The sequence below is a fragment of the Podarcis bocagei genome (genome assembly GCF_964188305.1).
Source record: "Podarcis bocagei genome assembly, chromosome: 14".
Lineage (NCBI taxonomy): Eukaryota > Metazoa > Chordata > Lepidosauria > Squamata > Lacertidae > Podarcis > Podarcis bocagei.
In genome coordinates, this window is record NC_138139.1 from 28059147 (window position 1) to 28076392 (window position 17246).

Sequence of the window (17246 nt, forward strand, 5' to 3'; positions counted from 1 at the left end):
CAACAACATCTCCACACGTGACTTTGTGTGCACAGAAATAACACCCTTGGAAGTGTCTGAAAGCCCATTATGTCCAAACTACAGGTTGAGATGGCTAAACACAGAAAATTGTATTTCAGAGCAAACCACATGCCATGTGGGAATGTGACCTTCCCTGGTGGTGTTGATTTCCAACTCCCAGCAGCTCCAGCCAGCAGGTCAATGGTCACGGATGATGGGAGTTGTAGTCTTAACAACATCTGGAGGGCCACAGGTTCCCTATCCCTAATATAGTGTCTTAAACCACCATGCACTGTGTAGATGATGTCTGCATGTGATCAGGCTCCCAATCCACATATTTAGAGACAAGTGGACACTCATGGGGCCATTCTTAAGTTATATTGTATGTGCTCTCCCTGACTCAAGGGTTGTATCCAGTGTTAGTCATACTCAGATCATGCCCATTGAGATTGATGGAAATGACTAACTTAGGTCCATTAATTTCAAAGGGTCTGCTCAGAGTAAGGCTAACATTAGATACAACCCTCAAAGACAAATCTTGCCAAATGTCCTGCTTCTGTTTTCAGTTTCCCTTCTCCCACCCACCACCATGAGGACTATAAGCTTAGTATAGTTGTTGCTGTTTTTGTTGAAAGAAAGAAAGAAAGAGAGAGAGAGAAGTTCCAAGGAAGCAGTGCCACCTGATTCTGAGCTACATTCTGTGCAGAATGGTGCAATGAAAGCCATGCTGGTTTCTAGGCTCCCTGCCTTCCGATGGAGCTGATTTCCATTCCTCCTTAGGGTCCTGGCGGGTGCCCTACGGTTTCCCCTCCTACATTGGCTTAATAGCAGCCTGGTTTTGTTTTCCCTCCTTGTTTCTCTCTCCCTGCTCCCCTCCCTCGGCTCTTTTTAAGATCTAGCCCTGTTGGGGGAGAATAATAGTTCCCACTTATTGTGCTAATGTGTGTGTCTCTTTCTAAATAAGGACCTCATGAGAGAAGGTCTGTTTGCTTTCTGGTATGGTACAGCTGCTGTTGTTTTCAGTGCATTCGTGATAACGTGAGTGTTCGCTATTAGAAGTGTTTAGTGTTCTAAGACTGATGATCTCGGGCCAAATGCTCCCCTCTGTGGCAACTTCATGAGAGCAAATAAGGGCTGGCAAAGTCCTAAAATTCACAGGGTAGGTGCGGGGTGGGGGGAGCAGAGTCACTCCCCTCCTTTCAGTCTGCAGCTGTTTCTGCATGGCAAGTTTCTTCCTGAACCCATGGAAAGCAAGATACTTTCCCCAACTTAGACTGGGTTCTTTACTGCACTAAAGTTATGGGCATATGGAGGCTGCCAAAGGACTGGTCAGAGGGTGGTCTGAGGGTTGGGAATGGGGCATTTGCATAGGGGCACATCCATTCATAGGGTCCACCTTCTGGAGTGTTTTAGGAACCCATCATCAGACCAGTTTAGCTAGGTCAGCCTCCCCCTGTGCTGGCTGTGGCAGAGAAGAGTTGTAGTTGAAAACTTTTGGAGGTTACTAGGTTGGCAAAGTAAGGGACGCGGGTGGTGCTGTGGGTTAAACCACAGAGCCTAGGACTTTGATCAGAAGGTTGGCGGTTTGAATCTCCGCAATGGGGTGAGCTCCTGTTGCTCGGTCCCTGCTCCTGCCAACCTGGCAGTTCAAAAACACGTCAAAGTGCAAGTAGATAAATAGGTACTGCTCTGGCAGGAAGGTAAACGGCGTTTCCGTGCGCTGCTCTGGTTCGCCAGAAGTGGCTTAGTCATGCCGCCCACATGACCCGGAAGCTGTACACCAGCTCCCTCGGCCAGTAAAGCGAGATGAGCGCCACAACCCCTTTACCTTTAGGTTGGCAAAGTCTGCTTGATCAGAATCAGCAGCGATGCTCATCTGCGCTGGTCTCTGCTGTTCCAGGATCTGGCTCTTGAGGAGGCAAGATACGCATCTTGGTAGACTTGGACTTGATGTCGGAGGGCTGTTTTGTGTAGCCTTGATCCTTTGCTGCTACTCCTTCTGGCAGGCATTTCAGGTTGTTTCGCAAACGATAAAAATGGATAAGCTGACAAAAAAGGGATCTAGTAGAGGAACAGCAACAAAACAGGTCTCAAGATCACTGTCTAACACTCTGGATCAATTAAATTAGAAATAGCAATAAGCCCCCTGGCTTATTTCTGACTATTACGTTTAAAATCACCACTTCAACATTTCTACGGTGTGTTTTCAACAACTGCATTAACTTTTTAAGAAACAAAGCGAGGGAGAGAGTGCCATGCAGAGTTCCATGTATGCCTCCGTCTCTCGGATGTTAAATGTGTGCGTACAGAGGAGAGTCAAGTGTCAGAATGTATCTATCCATCACTGCTTCCGCTCCGGCCCAAATGTTTTCTGCTGTTCTCTTTACTGGAGCCAGAAATTGTGACCTTACCCATGTGCATGATTCAAAGGCTAGATGAGAACAAGGTAAAACTACAGGTAGGAATAGCTGAATAATTACCTTTAGGCCAACCTGAGAAACAAACCTTCCCAAGAGGCCGAACTCATTTAATGGTTCCTAAAAACTCAATCTTGCGGGTGTCAATGGTCATGCTTGATTATTTGCGGCAGTGTTTTATGAAAAAGCAATAAGGCTGCATGGGGCATTTACAGGGGTGGAAGCGAACAATAAATGGGCTCAGTTCTTTGAGGGAAGGTCCCTTTGGTGGACGCGGCCACTGAACGCTTTGCACATATCTCTGTGTCTTTTGCTGTTTGAAACTGCAAGAGAGGGAATGCACACTAAAACATTTCCATCTTTGCTGCAGCAAGAATGGCACAATGACAAGAACCGAATCCTTTGGTTGTAGAAAAGACAGCAGTTGCAGCCACTGTTAATAGATTAGCCTAGACAAGTGATTTCCAAGCTGCGTTCCAGAGAGCCTCAGGTTCCCTTGGAAACTTTTTGGTGGTTCTTCCATGAGAAGTTCACTAATGGGACACAATCTTGCTGATCTTCCCCCTTCTGTGTACAGTTGGCACAGGGGCATGTTAGGTGTGCTCCCAGAGCACATGCACAACCCACACAGGGCAACAGGTGTGCCCCAACAGGCCTGTTCAGTGCCTCACATGAAGAAAATGTTTATTTTTCAATATTTCTATCCCATTAGGAAGAACATTCTGACCGTAAGAGCTGTTTGACGGTAGAACATACCACCTCAGAGGGTGGTGGAGGTTTTTTAAGCAGAGGTTGGATAGCCATCTATCAGGGGTTCTTTAGATGTGATTCCTGTGTTTCAGGGGGTTGGACTAGATGACCCTTGGGGTTCCTTCCAACTTCACAATTCTATGATTCTTTCACTAGTTCAAACTATAAAAGCATAGAAATAGACAATCTGTACCATGCTGAAGGATGCAAGGTCCCATAGTAGACAAGTTGATTCAGAAAGAGCTCATCGAAGGCAGGAAACTTTGAAACCTACCAGAGCAGCCACTTTTCAAGCCGCAATCACAGGAAAACTCAGTCCACAAAGATTTGTGAGGCTGCAGCCTCATATTATGTGTCGCTGTGGCAGTACTTTGTGGACAGCACCGCTCACTCTTCTGGAAACCAAGGGCACTGACCTAGGATTCAGGTGCTTACTGGCAAGCTCAGGATGTGCAATTAAAGTTGATTTGGGTGCTCTTGTGCAACAAACCTGCCCTCCCCAAAACTGAAGCTTTTGCAGTAAGGAAGGTGAAAGTGCAGTGGAAAGTGTGGGGTAACAACCCCTTGATGCAATGTCTTATAACCTCCTCGCAGACAAATGAGTGGATGCTCATGAAATAGCTGACACCATCTGCAGATTTTGTGCCAGCAAATCAGGAAGAATGCTCAGTGAACAGGTTGCCTGGGGGTGACCCAAATCTTTCAGAGATCTCCGTTCTACAATTATTAACATTCAGCCACAAATAGAAATTGGGGGAAAGCTTCGTAAGTTCTGTCTTAGCAGCTAGTTTTACTGGAAGGCTGCTTTGAGGAGAATAGTGCCCATTTCCTCAGCATATCTCCTTCTGCACCCCTTTCTTGCCACTAGGAAAGGTCTTCAGGGGTTAGATTTGGCCCTGGGGGGCTCAGGTGCTGATCCCTGCTGTAGTTCACAGGTGGCGTGTAATTGCATTTTTTTACTTGTTTCTCAATAGAGCTTGATCATTTTAATCCTGCACCTTCCTAATAAATTTTAATGATTTGTATATTATTATATGCTGGGAGTAACATACAGCCTGTTAGTATGGAGAACTTGCTGAGCAGCTGTGTGTTTGCGTGTGATCAAAGGTGTTAAGGGAAGAGATCAAAGGATGCTGGGGAATAACTCTTGGATCACAGGCACAATTGTCCCTCTCAGTCCGGGAGGCTTACCTTCTCTGGGCACCTTTTGAAGGCTCAGATGGCCTAATCCACACCTCTAAGGGCTCTCAGGCATCCCTCCTCGAGCAGAGGGGCTGCACCCAGAACTGAATGCTGACAAACAACCTCATGTACACTTTTCATTTTTGTTGCTGCAGTTTTGGATTTATTGAACCCTGTTCTGGGTTTTAAAATATGCAATTATACTGCCATGTTAGGCAAAAGATTCCTGAATTGCAGGAGGTTGGACTAAATGACCCTCATGGTCCCTTCCAACTCTACAATTCTGCAATTCCGTAAAACACCCAGAATTCCTCCAGACATGCTGATACCTCCCTTCTTTGCATGGGGTTGTGGTTCTGCCATTTTGGCTGCCTATGCGTTGACACTCAGCCTGTGAAGTTGAGAAATAGAGGAAGAGTTGCCAGAAACAGAAACAACCCCACAGGCCTTGGATATAGGAAAGTTACTAATCAGCTGTGTGTTTGTGTGATCAAAGGCATTAAGTGAAAGAATCAGAGGATTCTGGGGAATAACTTGAATCCTACTCAGTGCTGCAGTATTGCAAAGGATCTTGAAGTGCCCCTAAAAATTTTGCCACTCTGGTCAAGTAGAGGGGGGGGGGAACGCAGATTCCACCCCCTTTGGTCAAAGAGTTCAGCTCTGCACCTGGAGGGCTGTCACTTCCACAAATTAAATACTAGGGAGTGAGTTTAAAGTTCAGCTGCCTCCCTCCTTCCCCACCCCACCCCAACACCTTGCTCAGATTTTCTGCTGCTGTGCTTTCCTTGTTATGCTTGAGCTCCTTGCTGACGAGTGCTAATAGCAAAATGCCAAGTGAGGGCCTGTTTGGGGTTTACCACATATTAAACATTCTGAACTTGTCCTTTTGCTCATAGATTGGGCATAATTAATAATTAAACAGCTTCTGTTGTAATGGGTTGACCTTCCTGAACTGTTCATTATTCACAAGGCAAAGGCATCACTCAAAACATCCCTCTCCCCCTCCACACACACATTGCCCTTCTCTGTACTCAAAACTGGAGATATACAAAGCGCTTGGGTTGGTTTTCCTTCTCTCTCTCTTTTCTTCTACTCCCTTTCTCTTTTTTTAATGCCGTAACTTGGGCTGCCCCCAGGATCAGCCTCTCAAAGTTTAGCTGGGTAAAATAAGAAAGGAAGCAAACTGGTATATCATGGAGAGCTGGTGTGGGGCTTTTGGAGGACCTTAACATAAGAACGTAAGGAGAGCAACCCAAAGGAGGCCCATTTAGTCCAGCATCCGGTTCTCACAGTGGCCAACGAGATGCCCCAGTAGGTAGCAAGCGAAACAGCACTCTCCCCTTCTTCAGTTTCCAGAAATATACTGCCTCTGACAGTGGAGGTAGAACATAGTCATCAAGCTTAGTAGCCATTGATACACAAAGTCATGGAAGTAAGGCTAATTTGTATGGTGGACTCCTCCCTTCTTATTAACCACCACTTTCGTAACTCACACTTCTCCCGAAGTCTGCAGTTCAAATCTTGCTTCGGCCTCAAGCTCTCACCGAGTTAAACCAAGCCAGTGCTCTCTCTCCTTCTCAGGGTTCGTGGGTTTGGCAAAGTGGTCTGCAGTCAGCAAACACAGGTCTCCCCCTTGTTGCTTAGCCCAGACCAGAAAGTTAGCCTGACCTGGTGCATTCACCTTTAACAAGGAACACCTCTGCGCTGTGGGTGCAAAAAGACTTGCAGTTCCCTCCTTCGGCCAGAAGTGGGCGGTGGTGCGCAGGCAGATCCTCAGCCAAGACCACTCCTACTCGCCCCCCAGGCTCGGGCTGTAGCCCAATACCCACTCTGGACCCAAGTCCTGACACACACACCCACAAACACACCTGCAATGTGAGAACGGTGACATCGTTCTACCTGACAGGGCTGTTAGCAAGATTCCTGAAAGAAAGTACGTAACGGGCTTTGCACGCTTGACCTGCGCTATGACGGCTTGTCATCCTTGCTGAATAAGTGACACCTGCACATGCTTCTTGTGCGAAGCCTCTTTCTGATGGTGGTGTTAGCAAGAGCCACGAGATACAAGTGGCAGCTGTACCTTCTGCGACTCATTCAGCTGCCAGGTTCAGAGTTGCCCTCCCCACATGGCAGAATCCTCAAAAGTGTGTGTCAAAGGCAGCCCCTCAGAACGCTGTCGCCTTTTACTCTTCAGTTACTTTTGATTTAATTGTATTTTGCTGCAATTTCCGATTGTTTGAATCGGAAACAAAGCCTTAATAAGAGTTCTAGTTAATTTTCTGTCTTGTAATTACCACTCTCATTTTTCTGATAATTGGCCGCCGCAATTATATGTATATTTACTAATCACGTCAGCAGCTCGGTGGTCGCTTCTCCCTGCCGCCATTGATAATGATATGCGCGCATGTATTGTGAAGCTGGCTTTTATCATCATCATCATCTCCTCTCCTCTTCTTCTGTTTCTTCTTTTTTTTTAATTCCCCCCACCCCTCCTTCCCGCACCACATCAAAGCTATTTCCCTCGCAACCCTCCATAATGAACCCCACACATGCATTTGACACAGTTGTGTGCGAGAGAAATTGTTTGGCTCCCACCAAATGCTGCACGCTCTGAGTTTCTTGCCTGCAGCACTGGAAGGTTGTATGTGATGATATATGACTCTTGCAAATGGCCAAAGCACTCCAAAGCACGGCAAGATTAAAATAAGTCATTCCTTTGTTAATTTAAATAGGTGCATGCATCATACTTTGCAAAGCACTCAGGGACGGGGTGGGGGGAGGTTGTGGGGGGCGGGGGAAACGGTGGCAAAAGCTGCCGAAAGGTATTTTTAATAGCAAATGAGAATAGATGAGAACGGAGTCATTTGCAGCTGACTCCTGTTTTATGTGGTTCTCTTGTTCCAACTGTAGGTCTAATGAGATGACTGTTAAAGTACTCCGCAGTGCAATTTCATTACATCCTGAGCTGTTACACTATAAACACTGGCAAGTCTCTCTGTCATTTTTGGGGGGCGGGGGGGGGGAGAGAGAGATGGCAGAAACTCTCCTCAATTTGTAAATCCCTATTTTGCTGGTGAAATATTCCTCTTTGAAAAATAATACGGATGTTTCTTGAGTTTTTTAAAATGCATTTGTTAGCCTTGTGTTTTGATAGATTTGTTGTTTGTTGGCTCAACTTGCAATTTACTATTTTTTAATTTTTTTATTTAGTTCTCCATATACCCCCCTGGCCTCTCCTGCTTAACTCTAACAAGATTTGAGATTGCTAAGTGTAAATAAATAGCAACTATGATGCAGGAAGCAAAGGTCAACACAAGAATAATTTCCCAGCTCTTTGTTAATTACAAGACCATTTGGGTGTTACTTAAATAATCATTAATTTCTCATTTACACTTTCCCTACCTTCTTTTCTGCCCCGTGGCTATCATTGTCCCTTTTTACCTCCCCTTGGTCTTATTTCTACATATTCTTACCCATTGTATAACACTCATTACTTCTAAATGCAGGATTTCTGACACATTCTCACGGCTTCACCCTCTCTCTCCCCACACATACACAGTCTGGTATTTGAAATCAACATCATCCCCTGCTTGCTTTCCATCTGAAATCAACTATACAATTAACAAATTGCACTTTCACTTTTTGATGTTGTTGTTGTTGTTGTTGTCTCCCTCCTTTCTCTCCCGCCTCCCCCCATTGCCCCCACCTGCCCAATCCAAACTCAATTGCAGGAATCGCCTGTCCTTCCGGTTGGGGAGTTCTCAGAGCCGTTTGTACACTTCATCACTCAATGGTAAGCTTCGTTTGCAAATGTGCCGTGCCCTCAATGTAAATGATACATGCCATTAACTCCACAGTACCACAGGACCTTATGGCTTTCCCTGCATCCTCCCAGAGACGCCAGGGACTTGGCAGGCCTTGGGCAGCTGGGCCAGCAAAGCTGAGCAAACTGTTTAAATTATGTAAACGTTATTTACACAAAGGGTCATAAAAGCACTTCAGAGGGAGAGTTTTTACCCCCTGTTTTAATAAACGGTTGGGGATCTTGGGTGTATTCTCAAGGAATTGGTGTGTGCGTGTGTGTGTTTGTGTTTTAAATCACTCGGAAAAATAAGGATGACAGATAATCATATTTATAACTCCATTATTCAGGCATTCTCATATTCCTTAGGAAAGCAGGCAACCTTTTTAAATGGGGTAAACAATGCACTTGATTAATTCATGGGCTTTTCATTTAGAAGTGGTTTTATGGAGTTCTTCTTTGGGAGGGTACTCTTCTCAGTAAGGGCCGTATTTTAAACCACACCGTAGGGCATGTTTTGCTTCTTCCAGACAAACTGCCTCATTCAGTGGAAGGCCACTAAAATTAACTAGGGTTTTTTTTTTTAATATAAAAAAGGAATCTAGTTTTAAAAAGGAATCTCCTGAGCACCAAAAGGTTAAAGATCTAAGTACAACCTATTACAATGAAGGCATGTTTTAATGTCTCATTTATAGAGAAAGCTTAATAAGCAGGCGATAAAGGATGAGAGAGAGAGATTGAGCTTGGTCTAAATGATTTGGGTTTAATGGAGAACAATTGCCTTTTTTATCCTGTCAAGATGAACTTTCTGGACAAAAACTGTCAATGGACATAATTCAACAGTGCAAAGCAAGCACGCAACCCCTAAGCTTCTAGGCAAACTGAGTAGGTGATCTCTTTAATGAGAACTCTTGGATTCAGACATGTTGCAGAAGCTGGAGATGGAGGAGGATGCTCAACACTGCGCAGAATTAGGCCATCCATTAGCTACTATGATAGGAATCCATGTGTAAAAATATATGGATACTCACCATCAAAACTGATTCCCAGAAAACACCCATAGGTTCCTTGGTTCTAAATCCCCTTTTCTTTGGAAATAAAAGTTTGATTGCCAGCCACAAATTTACTACCAAAGAAGTGTCCAGGAATCAGCTCCTTACGCAAAGAGGCATTTGGATACATTCAGATTATGCGAATTTACACTAATGTGAGAGAACCTTCTCTAGAGTGTCCCAAAGGATGATGTTCTGACAGAAGAATTAACAGTGTGACTTTACAGTTAATTGAAATAATAAATACAAGGCTTATGTTTATTATAAGACTGATCCAGTTTCGGGTAGATTAGGTTTTTACGCTGCAGCCATAATTGTGGGTGATCTATCCTGCTCTTGCTGACTGAGGTGCAGGGGGCTGTACCTTTCTGTCTCTTCCCAGAGATTAATCTGAAAACATATCGTTTTTATATATTTTTAATTGAGGCAGGAGGAGGGCTAACCTCTATAGAAATGTCCACAGATGTCAGGCTGAAGCATAAATGATGGCAGATAATAGCCTTGTTCTCCCACGAGATCCAGCTACTTTGGAATGTCAGATTAAGAGGGTTGCCAAGGCGGCTTTGAATGGCTTGCAAGAATGCAACCCTCCGTTGGGCTGTGCATGGCTATTAGTTACAAGGGGAGCGATCCACCAAGTGCTCCTGCTGCTGACTTGTCCTCCTTTAAGTTCTTTGGAGCTTGTGCTGCATGGGTATTTATGAAACAGACAAAGATTACACAGCAGCAGTGCCTGGTGCCATTAAAACTGCACAGGGCAACTATAGATCTTCCAAGGGGCACTGTGTTCTCTGCAAGCTCTCAAGTTGTGGCAGGTGGGACTGCCCAGGTCACACACTATGCTATGCTACATGTTTTAGGCACATAGCAAGCTGCTTTCTGATGAATCAGAACAATTGCTCCAGTCTAGCTCAGTATTTTCAACCTTGCAGCAGATCTCCAAGGTTTCTGGCAGGGATCTGTCCCAGCTGTTGGAGAAGCTACCAGGGATTGAACCTGAGATCTTCTGCATGGGAAAAATTTGCTATATCACTGAGCTATAGCTTCTTTTTTTAACCTCTTAGAAGAGTGGTTGACTTGCACAAACTGGTGTAGCCTAGGGGTTAAGAGTGTGAGCTGTAAGCCAGATGGGCTCCAACCTCCCAGTTCAAATCTCACTGCAACCACAGGTTCACCAGCTCACCTTAGGGTGCTATTCTAGCCATCTCCCTCCTCCAACAGGGATAATAATATTGGCCCCACAGGGCTGTTGTAAGAGTTCCTGAAGTATTAATATGTGCAAATTGTTTTTAAAAGCTTAATAACAACAACAACAATTTTATTATATATATCCCACTTGTATGTAAATGCTTATTGTGGTAAGTACCCTAGCATGGGAGGAGACATAAGTTGGTTGCCATTGCTTCCTTGATCTGGATGGGGAGATAACGGAGACAAAATCTGAGGCTGCTGAACAAACTCTTGAACTGCGGTGTTTGGGGGGTTTGTTGAGAGTCGGGGATTGTTGCTGGGGTTTTTTTATATCTTTATTTTATATCTTGTGGTTTATATGGAAATTGTTCGGTTTGGTCGTGTATTTTTTAACTCTTTCTTTATTGTTTATGACTGCTTTTGTTACATTGTATTTATGTATTTTTTCCCCATGTTATAAACTGCCCTGAGCATGGTTTGAACCGTGGACAGGCAACATACAAATAAAATTCTGTATGTCTGTATGAAGTAGAGGTGCATGTAGCACATTGCACAGCAGCAAACCTGAGTTGGCCAATCACAGGCCCCTAGTGAGTAAACTTGCATAACACCTATTTGTCTCGCACTACACATTTCACATGTGTATGCCTAAGAGGATCTAAGTGAACACCTAAAAACGTAATGTGTGTGAAGTGCCCCGGCAACAAGCAAACTGGGAGAAAGGGTGGCTGGTCCAGGGGTTGCCAAAGTGTTGTGTCCCCTCCCTTCACTGAAATTAGCCTTGCAAATAGCAGAGGCTGCAGTGTGGGCTCCATTGTGGAGTGCCTGGTGGTGCCCACCTTAATTCGTGGTGGCAGAAGCAGTCAAGTTAAAGAAAAACAGTGACATTTCAAGTGCATTCATAAAGCTATCTGTAGGGTGGGGGTGGGGTTGGTTTTATTCATTAACTGTTGGTCATCCGTAATAAGAGACTTTTAAAAAAATAAATCTTCAGCATTCTAAGATAATGAAGTAAATGACTAGTGCTTTTTCACACCGAATCTGGGTTCTGTTTTTTGTTGTTGCTGCACAGCATGAGAAAGCAGCCAAAGGAACGCCCAGCCCCTGAAGAGTTAATGGTAAGTAAATCTTCAGCCTTCTCATTACGACACAAACAAGAAAAGTTTTGCTGATTTATGACATGCAGAAGTTTGTTGGGGGTGTTTTTCCTCCATAAGTTAACTAACATTAAATCTAAATTTTGCTTCCAGCTCTGACAGCCAGCAGACGTTGGCGTAATGCACATAAGCTTCTATCTTGGTTTCAGAATCATAACGGTGGTTATGGGACACATTTTGTTTGAAAGGTCTCTTGATCAAAGCAAGATGCTGTCTGTATTAGGAATTACTCAGATTTCTTCCTTCATTTACTGAATTATTTCTTTTTTTAAAAAAACTTTTTTAAACTGAATTCTACAGTAGTTTCTATAAACTTGTATCCACCCTTATAGTATACATTGGCAGGGTTCTATAATCCTGTTGCGAAGCTGATCTTGGGGTTTCTATGGAACTTTTTCATAATTAGATGTGACGTTCTTCCTCACCAAATTGCCAAGAGAAATGTCTTCATTTCTACAGGTTGCCCTTTGTCCTTTTTTTTTTCTTCTTTCCTTTTTTAAAGTCCTTTATTTTGCTTTTAGGTTTACAGTCATGCTCTCTGACATGATCAGTGCATAACAATTCACTAAATACAATGGCAAGAGCAGAAACATCATAAACAACAAATCTCATTAATGGTCTTTTCCCTTCTAAGTTGCCCTTTGTTTCTGCCCATGCTGAACTTTGTATAATAATGAAACATTTTTATTTTCTTTTATTTTATTCAAACAAAATCCCTTCAATACACTTTTACCCATAGATCACCTTTGTTCTTGATAGGTCAAATAGGTTCGTTTACTTTCCCAGTAGAGAACTGGGAGGAAGCTAAGATGAGTTATGTTTTCGCAACAGAATGAAATAACCATGGCCAAGAGTCACAGATTTATTTATTTTTAAAGTAAACTTTAATTTTTGTAGAAGTATGTTAGACTATTGTACTGAATGCCACAGAATTGAACACCGGGGTGGGGGGGCAGGGGTTTGGCCTGCATTCCTCAAACAGCTGTGTACTCTATCACTTTTATTGATTGAAAAACATTTATATAAGGCTTAGTGTTTTAGAAATCTCTGAGCAGTGTGCAGTCTAAAAAATAATGCACCATTAAAAAAAATTAAAACAAAAGCCAAATCACAACCTTGGACCAGTAAAACAGCAAATAAAAACACATCAAAGCAGATAAAAGTGAATAAAACAGAAATTCGTTAATAAAACAGGATCTGGGCAAAAAGACCACCAAAACGTCTGAAACAACGAAGGGTTGTTGCTTCACCTGTGGCAGAGGCAAGGGCATTCCTGAAACAAGGCTCCAAAGGAGATTTCAATATGGCAGGAATGAAGTGTGTGTGAAAAAAGAAAAAGTCTAAAATGCCGCTTGTGCTAGTTGAGGCCCTAGAGGTGCCACCTCCCTCTGCAACTCTTCCTCTGCATGGGCACCACGTTTGTCAGATATGTGACCATGTTTATAAAACTGGATGTGAGTAATTTCTGCTACTGCTGAAGAGAGCTGTTAAGCAATTGCAGAAATACCTTCGTGAGGAGGAACTTTGTATTTCCCCCCCCACACACACCGTCCATTCTGTCTCTGGGTAGTGATGGTTGAGGCTGCCTTAATTTGCCGCTCTCTCTTTTTTTATTAACTTTTGATGGTTGGAAGGTTCCTGCACTTAGTCACATCTGAGAGAACTTGGAACAGGTTCTAGAGATGGAGATGCATTTACCTGATGCGTTGTTATTATTCTATGGCTGGGTAGCTTGACTATTAAACCAACAGAATGGGGTTTCATAAAACCTGTATCTCTTTGTAAATGCATGTTTTCCGTGATGCAATAGGCCTGCCACTTATAAATAAAACATCTGCAGATCGCACTTCCAACCCTCAGTATATATGTGCGTGTTCGGAAGCTGTAACACCACTCCAGGGTGTAAAGTCATAAAGACGGAGGCCAAGGGGTGAGTGCCTATAGGAACAACGACATAGAGTTATATATCTTTCCAACTACCTGCCCTGAAGTGCCGGGTCCTACTCATAAGACAGTATCTTCTCCCATCCCCCCTTTAATAATTAAAAAAAGGCACAATGGCTTTTTAAAAAATACTCTTTTTAATATATATATAAAAATTAACACTTTTTTCCACGTTGCTTTCCCTTCACTGCGAATGGCTTCTGAAGCCTGGCCACTCAGTATTGAAAGGGGCCTCTGACTGTGTTGAGAAGTCTGATTGATGCCTTGCTTGATGTCACAGTCATAGACCCAAAAGAGAAGGGGGATGTTGCTTGTGCAGAGACCCCAACGGCTCTTGCACAGACGTTCCTGGTGCATTGTGTCCTGGATTTTGTTTTGTCATCAGATTCTTCCTTGCTTATGCTCCAGAGATCAGGTCACTTGGACCTAATCAGGACTGCCTTGTTCGTGGTGACCCATGACAGGCCCTTCTCAGTGGCCATTCCGGCAAGTAACTCTGCAGGCCTTGGGGTTACCAAAAAGAGAGAAGTGGCAGTAAGTGATCTGGACAGTGGAACAAGGGATGGGCAAGACTTTTGAAAGCTTCATGGATAAAAGAGTCTCTCTTTCTCTCTCTCTCTGGCTTTGTAATGTTATTGTTGGCATCCGTCTGTTTTGAGAGACAATGGATTGTGCCTCCAGGGATGAAGTCAAACCCTCTGCGTTAGGAGCTTCGAAGTTACCTCCCTGGGGCACAAGCTTGGACTGTGTGTATGGAGGTCCTGGTCTGCTCAGACAACAAGACGCCCCTCTCAGCCTCACTGATGTGGTCCAAAGGAAAGCAGAGCAATATGTTTGGCACTAGCTTGGGTGCAGGAGTTGCCAGAATGAGGCACCACCCAACCATCTTAGGAACTCCACTCTGGATTTATGTAGGGTTTACTCCTTAGCTTTTTCTTCTCCTGAAGATATCCCACAAGGCAGCGGAAATTTAGAGTCAGAGTTTTCCTTCTCCTAGATGGGGTACCTTCCCAGGTTGATGGGCCCCATTTGCCCCTCACTTCCCTCTGCAGTAAGCGCAGAAACTGCCTTCTTGACCATTGGACCCACAATTAGTGTTGTCTGCTCAATCCGCCAGAGCCTATCTTCGCATGCAATGGAAGTCCCTAACTCACTCTTAAAAAGCTTCCTCTGATTCTTTGGACTCAAACACACACATAGAAAAAGAGAGAAGAAACAAAGACCAAAAGCACTGTGTACTACCAAATCTTATTTCTGCTGCTGTCCTATTGCATTTCAATCCATTTTAAATGGGGCTTGTGCAGCAAAACCTCCTGGTGGAATGTGGCCAAGGCCAACTCCTAGTGGAAATGATGCTACTAACTTTGAAGCAAGCTGCATTAGGATGGGAAGTTATAATAAACCCTTAAAAACTTGGCTTTCTGAAATGCATATAATAATTTAGCGATAATTAACTGAGAGTGGGAAAATACTGGAGCTCAGCTATCTTCATTTGCTGCCACCCTTTAATTATACTAAATTGCCTGCATGGTCCCAATATCTCCAATGGCTAATATCCAGAGAACTGGAAGCATCTATTTTTATCCCTCCTCTCACTGATCATGAATGACTTACAAATGACCTACAGCAGCTTTCACCAACCTGTCACCTTTCAGGTACTTTGGAGTACAACTCCCATTAGGTCCAGCCAGCACAGTTGTGCTGGCTGGGTCTGATGGGAGTTGCAGTCCAAAAACATCTGGAAGGCACCAGATCCTTCTTGGGTAGTTGGTCCACCTTGGTCCCCACCCTGCACTCAGCTCTCACCCATGGCGCCTAGAAGCTGTCATCATGTGACAGCAGCCACACCCCAGGAAACAGCTTTGTCAGGCCAGCTTAACCAGGTGCAGGTAGCCAATGGGTCTCAAAGAGTGTTCATATAAGCTCCATGTAAACACAAAGCAAAAGACCCTGAAAATCAGTGAGATAATTCACCTTGAGCCAAGTGCCTGATAAAATATACAGTGGTACCTCGGGTTACATACGCTTCAGGTTACATACGCTTCAGGTTACAGACTCCACTAACCCAGAAATATTACCTCAGGTTAAGAACTTTGCTTCAGGATGAGAACAGAAATTGTGCTCCGGCAGCGCAGCAGCAGCGGGAGGCCCCATTAGCTAAAGTGGTGCTTTAGGTTAAGAACGGTTTGAGGTTAAGAATGGACCTCTGGAATGAATTAAGTACTTAACCCGAGGTACCACTGTCTGACACTTGACTGCAGGACTATCCCACACTTGGACATCCAAGAACCTATTCTATGTATTTATTATTTTAGCCTATTAGTATCATGTCCTTTCTTCAAGGAGCTTCGGATAGTGACATTTATCCCATTCTGCCCTCACAACAGCCCTACAAAGTCATTTAGGTTCTAGGTTGAGAATGTCTGACTGGCCCAAGGTCACCCAGCGAGCTTCATGCCCAAGTCTCCCTGTTCCAAGTCAGTCACTGTCTGCTTCACCACACTTTTCAGATATTTTGCCTGATGAAGACTTCTGTGGAACGTGAAAGCTTGCATCATACTTGAACTACTTGAGCAAGTAAAAAAGAGCCATCATTTCATTCATCCTGCATGCTTATAGATGGGAATCATTTTTAGTTTCTTTAAAGCACTTTTTATGCCTTGATATCAGGATAGAATCCACAAGTTCTCAGAAAAATATGCAAAGATTTGTTTACACTACTGCACGTCCATTTAAAATCTAAATCAGGCTTTGGCTTGGTGGGAGAGTCACTTTTATCTGATGGAGGTGTGTTCTCCAGGTGTGGCTGAATGCCACAGGAATTCACATGGGACAGGAGGCTATACATTTGCGCACTCCAACCCAGACGCCGTCGATCTCGGCCTCAGTGGCACCGTTTTCCTGAAGCTTTCAGTTCCTAAGCTCTATTTAATGGAATCTATGCATAGTAAGTAACCGGGTCAGAGAGAGGCAGCCTTCCCCTGTTTGAGATCAATCGCTGGCTAATACTTTATCTAGGTCACTTTATTATCTCATGGCAATGCGTTCCCATTCGCCTCCTCCTTTTGTAAGACACACTTCAGCTGTGGGGAAAGTGCGTTAGCGCATACATATTAAAAACATATACCCATTCTATCTGTATGTAAATGTGCGAGGCACAGCTGGATATTGCCAAGGAGTTTGATTTACTAATGGTTATTATCTGTTCTCGCTGTTCAGTGGCAGAGAGTGTTTCAGCAAGCATGCTAACATGGAAATTGTCTCCCAGTAGCCTGCTTTTGAGAATTGTTTAAAAAGATGGCCCCGTTTTCTGGGGCTTTTGCATGGCTGTGTTTTTTCAGATGCTGTTGCAGTCCCTTAGTGGGTTTCCTAGTGAAGCGTGTACTATTGATAGAAAGTTAAGAGCAAACCAGAGTGTTTCTTAAGGCCGTTCCTCATCTGAAGCACCCTCCGCTGCAGGACCCCATCAGCTCAGCCCATAGCAGAATGGCAGCTTAGCCATCACTCCTCCTCCTCCTCCTCCTCCTTCCTGGTACCCACAGAAGTTAAGACCTGGCACTCCGGCTCTCTTTTACCCTCAGTCACAAGGGCTTCCTCTTCTCCCTCCACTCCTACCAAACACTTCCAACGAGGATTCCTGCCAGATTGTGCCCCAGAGAAGCACAGTGCAGCAGTCCAGCATTCACCCATCCCTTGCAGTGCAGGAAGCAAGGTGAGCTGGGAGGGCATCTGAGCAGGAAGCATTGGTGCA

General features: G+C 44.2%; 1 protein-coding gene across 7 annotated transcripts in view; it reads left to right on the forward strand.

The window, feature by feature from the left end:
• MAP2K5 (mitogen-activated protein kinase kinase 5) overlaps positions 1-17246 on the forward strand; it is a 129713-nt gene that overhangs the window by 97878 nt on the left and 14589 nt on the right. For 4 of the 7 annotated variants that reach the window (XM_081171223.1, XM_081171222.1, XM_081171224.1 and 1 more), the window contains 2 exons: positions 8081-8142; positions 11467-11512. In XM_081171223.1, the coding sequence (XP_081027349.1) occupies positions 8081-8142; positions 11467-11512 (108 nt within the window). Of the gene's footprint in view, positions 1-7259; positions 7335-8080; positions 8143-11466; positions 11513-17246 lie in introns of those variants that run through there. The other 3 variants (XR_014002172.1, XR_014002173.1, XR_014002174.1) reach the window with 2 other exon arrangements.